Source organism: Lissotriton helveticus, chromosome 2_1, assembly GCF_964261635.1.
Source record: "Lissotriton helveticus chromosome 2_1, aLisHel1.1, whole genome shotgun sequence".
Lineage (NCBI taxonomy): Eukaryota > Metazoa > Chordata > Amphibia > Caudata > Salamandridae > Lissotriton > Lissotriton helveticus.
The window spans coordinates 557,168,680-557,178,789 of record NC_136059.1 but is presented as its reverse complement, the minus strand read 5'-3'; the positions used below and the strand labels follow the sequence as shown (position 1 = coordinate 557,178,789).

General features: G+C 44.8%; 1 protein-coding gene across 2 annotated transcripts in view; it reads left to right on the top strand.

Moving 5' to 3' along the window:
- The first annotated feature begins 6,940 nt into the window (after positions 1-6,940).
- Positions 6,941-10,110, top strand: part of AGGF1 (angiogenic factor with G-patch and FHA domains 1) — a 425,972-nt gene continuing 422,802 nt past the window's right edge. The window contains exon 1 of one of the 2 annotated variants that reach the window (XM_078675220.1): positions 6,941-7,371. In XM_078675220.1, the coding sequence (XP_078531346.1) occupies positions 7,096-7,371 (276 nt within the window). In that variant the 5' untranslated portion in view covers positions 6,941-7,095. The remainder of the gene's footprint in view (positions 7,372-10,110) is intronic. The other variant, XM_078675222.1, reaches the window with a different exon arrangement.

Sequence of the window (10,110 nt, the reverse complement as noted above, 5' to 3'; positions counted from 1 at the left end):
TCAATAGAAGGGGGAGTAGTCATGTTAATTAGATATGTCGCTCCTTTTTTTTTATGTAAAACGAAAACTCAGAGGTGATCTAAATTTGAAGTAAATCGGAAAAGTTACCGATTAATTGCACGAAGAAAAACGTGTTGGAGAAGATCGTAGGTGAAGACCGTTAAAATAACTGCTCCGCGGTGTAGCTGGTTGCTATGATGCACAAAATGGTTGTCACGCGTGTTACGAGGCGTACGTGCCTTTGCTAAGGCCCTTTCCTTTAACGCGCGTGCGCGTCATTGCTCGGTTCGTGGTTTACCACTTTGGGTCCGAAAGAGTCCCGATGTCGATGGTGTGTGAGCCAAGCAGTTTGGAACTAGGTCGAGGCTCGAAATGGGTCGGGTGAATGTAAGTCGGGGACCGGAAGGGTGAAGGTAGGCCGTGAGCGAGGCATGTGGTGCGCGAGGGTTGTTACGTGTGCGTGTTATTTATTTTCAAAGTATCTCCGTTAGAGAGAGCAAATATACCCGTTTGTATGGCGAATTAGCGGAGACCCAGTCTGATTTTAGTGATCAAGGTGTAAATAGGCAAAAAGCGATACTAGCTGAAGAAAGGCTTGTTGCGGTTCAAAACTAAATGGGACAAGGTCACGAGTTCGCAATGAAATCAGTACTCAGGTCACTGAAGTGTGCCGAGACTGACACATAGAGGTCTAGGGACAACGAGTGAATTAAGGGATCGAATACAACATAGCCATAAAGTACATAGTTACTGCTGATACAAATTTTTTTTAAATACGCTCAAGGTAAATAAAAAACTTATAGTTCAAACCATTATAGTTATAACCAAAATATATATAGCGTTTAACAAACAAACATGCAAACACCAAGTGTTATAATTAAAGCTAATCTTAAGTTAAGTTGCTAAGCTTGAAGAGCAGTACTTATCTTCCTGAGCAGCAGCAACAAAGAAGGAAGATGCCTGGTCAGAGAGGGACTAGTCTTCTCTTCAGAATGTTCACAAAGTTCTATTCCATTATTGCTGCTGAGCTGTGGTAATAAAGGAGATTTGCATAATATTAGCCTCCGTGTCCTTAATAAAATCCAGATTTTCTGCCCAGCAGGCTGTGAAAAATCTAAATTGTATGTTGTGATCGGCAGGGAACATAAGAATCTCTGCAGCAAAACTATTGATCCAACTGAAGCGGTGTAAATATTTTTTACAGTCACAATGTCATCCAATAAACCATGAACTAAACTACAAAATAAATCTATTATAAAAAAAAGAGGTTGTGCCCATAGAAACTCTACAACCACTTACCAACTTATGGGGCGCTCCAATAGATCTTTATAGGAGCTAATAGGGACTCAAATAAATAGAAACTGATGCATTATCCTCAGGAGGACCTATAATGAAGAACATGCCTAAGCAAACATCAGTTTAACAATAACAATATCAAAATAAAACATTCATCATATGGACAAACTCAGTATATGTATCAAGGTACTTTTATCTAAACTTCAAATATGAATGGTCAATACACAAAATACATTAGAACATCAGTACTTTGGTTAAATTAATGAATACAGGTAAAATTACAATAAAATGCAATAAGGTAAAATACATCACAAAATAAATTACTGGTGTGAGGACAGAGAGAGAGAGAGAGAGAGAGAGAGAGAGAGAGAGACAACAAGAAAAATATTATTTGCAAATTCATAAGGCAATTCGAGATTTCATACACACCTTGATCAATGAGACTAATGCACAGCAAGCCATGTCTGTAAATAGGCAATCCTTCAGTCAGAAAGGTGTAGCCTGTGCAACATCACCAGCCGATGATGTGCAATGACAGAAAATCAGGATAGTTCCGTTCAGGGGAATCAAGATTTGGACCGACAGCATGTCATTCCAAAAATGTAGAGGAAATATTCAGCCAGCAGGCAGCATTTGCAGCAATAACAGTTTTCGCAAAGACAGAAAAGCCAGACCAGCCTCTCGTTTCTTTCCATAGAGTAATTATACCTCGAACTGTTTAAAGTCAAAACCTCAAATGTATCTTCTTCACCGGTTTACACATTTCCATTGGTTAGGATTCATGGTGTGATTATGATTATGATTATGACAGTCCAAGTCATCCAGAACACTGATAAACCACTTTTGTTTCCTTTATAGAATGTTAAACTACCTCTGAAATAGGAACCACGTTGAAACTCTAAGCACGTATTAATTTGTGCATCCACACGCTCACTTCCATGTTCGTTTGCAACAAAATTGCCACTATCCTTCATGGAAAGAAATAGTCTATCATAATTGGAGACTTCAGCAATAGGGAAACAAATAAATCAGCATTTTAGAACAAAATAAAGAACAACATACATTCTTTGAGGCGTTTGTTAGTAAGAGAAAATAATACACTTCTAAAGCCTTCATAGAACAACCACAAAATCATAATTTTAAATGAATAGACATAACATTATTAAATTGTACGAAAAAAATGGCAAATGCATAAGAACGATATAAGAAAACATAAACAATCACTTTTCTAGCATGATTTTCATGAGGCCTTAAAATAAACACAACAAGAATCATTAATTTTTAAGCATTTCTCATTATCAACATTTTACAACACTATTTGGTATTTTCTTTTGCACCAGTTCTTTAATACATTTGGGAAATCTCTCTCATTACATAAATCATCTGTCCTTTGCCCAGCTTATTTTTCTTCTGCATTTTTCTCATCAGAGTTTTATGAAACCCTGAATATTTTACAACACTTTTTGCAAATCAAATTAGCACATGCAATGGCATTTGAATTTAAATGTAGAAAGGTTTTAATTACTTTACTCTAATTTTACTGTTAGCTAACATGTCTGATACTATTGTTCTCTTATTTCTATGACCTTTTGTTTTTAGTAAAGTTATAATTACAATATGCTTGTTTAGAAGGGAGTGCAGCCAGGCCTCTTCAACCAATGGCCGGTTATTGTGTCTTTCACATTGTTCTTCCCTTCAGCAATGGTCAGCCGACTTCAGCAATTGGCTAACTTCATTGTGAGTAACACCATTTTACCCTTTCACAATGAGAACATTCACACACAGTATAATTCGCTCGTGTACCAGAGACTACTATAGCGATGTATGTTTTATGGGCCAAACATTTTTTAGGTTTCGGCTACCGTCCCACTGCGTAAGCAGTGGGTGGGCGGAGCCGAAATCTTTTGTTAGTAGTATGGGGGCCTGAACACGCCCCTCTTCTCCATTGGCTGGCCTCGTAAATGCTGGCCAGCCATTGGAGGAGAGGAGCGTCACTGAGTTCAGGGCCCACCTTGACGCGATTCGGGGGCGTTTCTGGGTCTTTTTTTAAGTCCCGCCCCCACACCCTGATTGCTTGGCAGGAGCATGAGCTGTGCTCTGATTGGCCGCCTGCGGGTGTGCACGTGAAGGGGGCCGTGCAGCAGCCGATAAGCAGCCAAGCCAGACTTCACGTCTTGTTTCCTTTTATTTTGTCAGTTAAGCTCGCAGTATCCTCCCTCGTGTGTGTTTTGTACGCTTGCACTTTGATACTAGGTAGGGTGGGGGAAGAGGTAACACGTGACCCCCTTGTAGCCACCATCACTTTTTCGTAGTCTTGTACAGCACAGCGCTCTTTGAAAGGGGGTATTAGGAGTGTTGGGTATGTTTTTTTTACCACCCATCTTTACTTCTAACTACAAAACTCTTATACCAAAGGGCATGAGCGCCCCGTTTGCTCTTAGATACATGTTCTCCTAAAAAAAAGAGGGATGACAGAGAGCTCTGTCTGTCCGTGTGTCCGGTCTCCAGAGCCGGAGGGTCCGTCGCTGCTGCCAGCCTCGCCCACCCTCCCCTGCTCCGGGTGCAGCATGTCCACGGGCTCTCTGAGCGACGCCGAGGGCTCGGGCGAGTCCCTGAAGATGGACGGCACCTCCAACAAGAGCGGCGCCGAGGACTCCCCCTGCGGCTCCCCGAGCAAGGGCCGCCGGAGGAAGGCGGGCGGCAAGCGCAGCCCCGCGGCGGGGCCGAGGGCCGCCAGGGCCAGCGGAACGCGGCCAACGCGCGCGCATGAGCGTGCTGAGAAAGGCCTTCTCGCGCCTCAAGACCACCCTGCCCTGGATGCCGCCCGACACCAAACTCGACACGCTGCGCCTGGCCTCCAGCTACATCGCACACCTGCGCCAGGTGCTGGCCAACGACAAGTACAAGCACGGCTACGTCCACCCCGTCAACCTGACTTGGCCCTTCATGGTGGCTGGCAAGCCGGAGAGCGACCTGAAAGAAATGGGGAGCAGCAGCCGCCTCTGTGGACCCACGGCCTCCCGACCCGCCCTTCCTCGTTTCTTTCCCGCCAAAAAAAGAACTAGCCCGCAGACTCTCCTTGGAGCTTGGGCAAACCGCGTCCTGTGTGTCACAGGCACTCCGCGGCGATAGGATCCGCTCGCACCTCAAGGAGGCCACCTGTGCATGAGGGAAGTGACAATGTGCCTAGAGGCCTTCGGATATTTAAGCGCTGCGTTCGCCTCGCTGGCCCGAGAGCTGCGCAGCGCTTTGCTCTTAAATGTACAGTTCCGCGTGTGTCAAGTGTGGATCCCTAGGAATAGAGTTGACTTTGATAGTCACAGTTGTAAATAAATGCACAACAAAGATATTTAAATATATATATATTTTCCTCTAACAAGTTATTTTACTGAATGCAATTTTTATGATAGAGTGCGTTGGGAGATGGTTTTCCACTCCATCGTGGTATTTTCTTTTGCAAACTTCTACAGTACGCAGGATGACTCCCTTTAATTAAGCAGCGGGCGGCTCCGCTTCACACGGGATGTGGTTGCTTTTGGGGGTGGGGGCTGTGCCGAAGTCTCTGGCCCCCGCCCCTCCTGTGCACCTTGGTGGTGTGGATGCGGCAGGGCCAGCCCGGACTCGTCTCTTAGGAGACTGCGACCTTCATGGTTGCTAAGAGGCGGCCCGGGAAGAGTTTGCTGCTCCCTCAGCCCATCAGCAGTTTTCTCTTTCCTCTGCGCGGTGCTCCGGGGAGGGGAGGGCACGGCTGCTGCTGCTGCAACTTTTCTCGTGGTGTCGCTGCCGAGGGCCCGGTTTTGAGGCGCTTCCGGTGGCATCCAGCGGATAACGAGAAGCAACAGGTGAGGAGGGGGAGGAGGAGGCGGCCGCGGGCAGCCAAGTGCTGGAGCGGGGGGAGGGGGCGCGGGCAGTGTGATGGGGAGCCGCCGGGCCTCTGCGTACTTCCCTGTAATGGATGAAGTTTCGAGGGGGAGAGGCGCTTTGGGGAGCGGTTTGGGGGGTGTAGGGCCCTGCTGAGGTCAAGGTTGTTTCCTGAAAAGGTGGGGATGCGAGTCTGCTGCCCTATCAACTTTTTTTTTCTTCCTATCCCCAAGCCTTCACATTTTGACTCTAAAAACATAGATTAATTTTAAGACCATTGTGCATCAGCTTCCAGGAAACTTTTTAATTTCCCACACCCGTTTTCTCACCACTCGCGGTGGGCAGGAAGGATGCAGGTGGCGATTGTCCCAGACGAGGCTTTATACTCTTTCATCACATGCAATTGCCATCTTTTACCTCCCCGTATCTCATCATCCTTGATTGGCTGCAAAAGAGGAGGAGAGAAGTTTTTTTCCTCCTTGCTCAGCAGACCAGGCCTCCCAACTCCTCCTCCTGGCGGCTCCTTCCTCACTGTGGACGATAGAGATAGGCGAGCACAGATCCAAATGAGCAGTTAACATTCCACTGCGAAACCATACACGGCCTCTGAAGGCCAACACCAGCAAAACACAGCACTGGAAACACCGCTCATAACCATCATCTACTTATAGGCACAGAGGGCAGGCCAAAGTAGGCCTCAAACATTGCACAGGATGGAGTTAGAACAATACCGACTTGTGTGTTTCCTCATGTGGTCCAGTACTGTACAATTGTTTCATATGTGTGTGGTTGTTAACTTGTGTTTGGCAATAAATTGTCATCTTAAGTCACAATGAAGCTGATTCAGGACAGTGTGCGTAAATATACGAAAAAACATACATGGTTAGGGCAAATGTATTATTTATTTATCAGTTTTGTATGCGCCTCATTGCACCGTAGTCAAAGCAAAAACATGTTATAAATAAGGGGGGCGGGGGGGACAGAATGCATGAGTTAGACTTCCGCCGGTTGTTGGAAGCAGTGTAATTAACTGGGTCTGTTTTTTGAAGGAATCATTTGCTATTTATTGTATGTTAATAAAGTCCAACAATTGTGGTTGGTACCTATGTGTATAGAGCTGTGTTGCAAACCAGTCTTAAGGATTTTTTTTCTAAAGTAAATTTGCGTGTCCCGGGTCTCTAACAAGGTTGTGTTAATTAAGTTAGGCTTAAGTGTTTGTTGTGTGGCTAGAATGTGTTTTACCTTCAATCTGGATTGTGTGAACTTTTGTGCGCAGACAAATAGTTTTATCTGTTGTGATTTCTTTTGTAGTCATGTTGCCAATAGCTCTAACTTTTACAAAGGCGAAACCGTTGCATTGTAAATGCTTGTTTCTTCTTGCCACCAATTTTTTGGTTCACTAGGGCGTATCAGCATCGTTAACAATAATGTGTCACAAAAACCATGATTAAACAAAAAAAGCATTGACACAGCCCAGAGATTGCCAGCTAAAGCCAGAAATTCGCTTGGGCAAAGCTTTAAAAAAGGCAGTGTTTGATAATCCATTGTTTTTCAATCTGTAGCGTACTGGCTACGTAAACGAGTGCCATATAGTATCTGTGCGTTGTTACTGCCAGATGTTTATTACACATACAGTGCTCGCCTTCGATGTCGGTGTTGCAGCTACACATGTTACCCATGCGGCGCTTGTTGTCTCGTCCATTTTCTGTGCAGTGCGCGTTCTAGTTGATCAAGTCTTACAGCCTCGGCTGCGAACGTTTACTGTCAGTGCAGGCGGCCGTGTCTTCCTGGACGCTTTTGACCCGGAAGTAGATTCTCCGATGCAGGAGGTGCGCTGGTTGTTGTTGCCGGTGCTCGCTGGTTTTGTCATGGGATAGCCGAAGTTCCTCTCCCCGGGCATCTTACGCCGGGGAGCCTTGCCCTGACCCCCCTGACAGGATGGGTAGCCCTCAGCCGGACCTCTATGTGACAGAGTGCAGCCCCTCGCCGTCCCCTCCGAGCTCCCCTGTTTCAAATGATCCCGACAGGGAGCAGGACCCGAACCGTACACACTTCTCTCTTCTGCGGCCCGCTCCCACCGATGCCACCGAGGTCAGCCTTAAAGAGCAGCTCGAAGCCTGCAGGGCGCAGGTGCAGCAGCTGGAGAAGCTTCTGAGCCAGAGCCTGCGAAAAGAGCGCATCGCTGACACCTACAACCAGGACCTTCGGCAGCAGGTGAACCGGAAAGAGACGCCTTGTCCGGGGTAGTAAGCGCTGAATTAATGCTGGGCGAAACAGCATAAGCTTTCTCGCATGCACACTGTGGTCTTCAGCCACACACCATGGGGACTGTTCATTCCATGGACACACATAATAATCGGGATTCCCCAGGCTCAGTTTGTAACACTCCGTACACTCAGAGCAGGGCTTTTAACTACCTGAAATGCAGCCAGGGGAAGGAAGGAGCTCAATAATTGCATAATCCCATTTACACAGCACCTAAATCAGCCACAGACACGCCCACTATACCTGAATGCCAAGCACAGTGTGAGGCACAGTCACTAATGCGTCTGCACTACACTATATCATCTAAGGCTTTTAGAAGGCCGCAGCAGAAATGTTTACTTTCCCCAGAATAGATATTTGCATCGATTAAACAAACGGCATTGTGCAGTACATTGTGTTAGCTAGCACATTTGAATCTTCAATTTAAAGCATTTTAGACTAGATGACGTACTACATGTTTGCCTCTCTAAATTATGTAGTTTTTTTTTTATAACAACAACCTAAATTCATGGGCCTTCCACCTTTTTGCATGTTCTTTTAAATACCCAGACCTCCTAATTAAGGGGGACGGTTCCCAAAGAACTTTTGAGGAGGCATGTCTTTCTTTGAGAAAGTTATAGAGACAAATGGTAAGTTGATGGCATTTGTATAACGCACTTTCTGCAAAACTGTCCGTTCCTGGTTGGAGGGCAGTTGTCAGCTCAGTAAGCCTTGGCTGTGTGATTTTCGGTTTCTGAGATTTATACCAGTGGACATACACCAAATGCTTATCAACCGCTTAAGCGAGTAACATGCCCTTTGGCACGTGATTAACATAGGCTAAGACTAGAGATGCTGGCTGTGCGAATGTTTGTGCTTGGTTTATTTTGGTAGCAAGTGTTATTGGAAGCACTGTGATAGCTAGCTGGAGGTCACATTAGCTCCACGTTGGATATAGGTGAAATGTTTTGTGAAGGGTGTACTATTGTTGTGTTGTGTGTGATTTCAGGGTGGCACGGTTTTTATCTCAAATTAATCCAGAAGTGCATTCCAGTGCTGTGCATGTTTGCTCTGAAAAAGTGTAGTCACAGGAGATCAGGACTAAATAGTGACATGAGAGGTGATCTATACGTAACCTTTTCGAGCTAGAAATACTGCCTACTGATGTACATTTACATCACCTAAGCGTGGTTACAATTAGAGCAGCAGAACAGTTGGCGAAATAAGCAGAACGTACGCAATCTTAGTACGGAAGTCTCACACTTGCCCTGTGTTTATTGTGGTCAGTTTTGGGCAGGGATTCTTGGCCACACTCTTCTGATGCTCCCATAGGTTCTCTGAGCTGATGATCTCCAGCCAATGCGAGCCATACTTACGTAATGCGTAAAACCCAAGCCAGACTCGCACCTTGCGTGTGCAAGCATGAGTGAGAAAAGATTAATTTGGAAGGCTACTGCAGTGTGAGAACAAGACAGATCACTTCTGCCTTATAATAACCCCCACTTCCATGCCCAATTCTGTACTTTAGATTCCCTGGCAGTGTTTTGTGTAAATGATATGGAGTCCGCTTACCTTTCTTAAAGGTTCCACCCAGGCATTTTAACTTTGATTTATTTTAAGTTGGAAATAATCTTTTGGGGCAAGCAAAATTAAAGGGCCTGATAAACAAAAAAATATACAACTACACATGTAGATGTACTACTATGTACAGATGTAGATGTATGACTTTGGGAACCCTTGACCATTTCCAGTAGTAAGTTTTGGAAACTTGACATTCATGTGACATTTTGAATGCTGGAATTCCCAAAGTGTGGACTTTTATGCGCAGTGTAAACATACCTTCCTCCACACACTCAGGGTCTCATTCCCCTTCCCACTCCCCACAGGGACTTACAGTACCCTTTTGCTGAAGCAAATCTCCTAACATTTCCAAAGTGGAAGTTTTAAAGGCAGTTTTGTGGATGCTTATAAACTACCATGCTAGTTGGCGTTCCCATACTCACAAGGCTGATCAGAGCTTGTAATAAACACTTCCCACCCGCTGCGTAGAGCTTATTTCCACACCAGTATGGTGTACAATTATAAGTAAATGTATTTACGCATGCCAGGTACATTTTTGTAGACACCTCAAGGGTGTTAATCCTACCTTAGTCAAAAATCACTTTATGAATCTAGCTGAAGAAATGCAGCATTGTTCAGGCAAAGTTGTGGGAAAGAAGGCTCATGCTGATTATCTTGGTTTGGTTAGGAGAATATCTTCATAGTATGGATTTATTAAAGGTTCCTTTTCATGTTTAGCACAGCTGTTTGAAAGATTGTCAAAAAGTTAGTAAATTAGCCCATTAATGTTTCGACAAGCAGGGTTTTTATTTCAATTGATTGAATTGATCTAGTTGGGGGTTTATAAATATTAATGCTAGGTAAATGGTGATACAAGGTTCTCTTGCGGCCACCTTTCCAAGTTCTAATACCACATTGGCTGAGTCTCAACCAATTTATTTCCAGCAATCTGAATGCTCTATTCAGCTCTGTAAGTCTGCCTCACCTGCCAGTACCTCTTCCTCTGGCAATTCTTAGGAAGGCCATTAACATTATAAATCCTATTTTAAATTGGTTATTAACATCGGCCTACGGGCTGGAGATTTGGAAATTGGTCATGGTCAAACATTTGATGAAGAGGCCTTCTGCTGATCCCAATATTCTATCAAT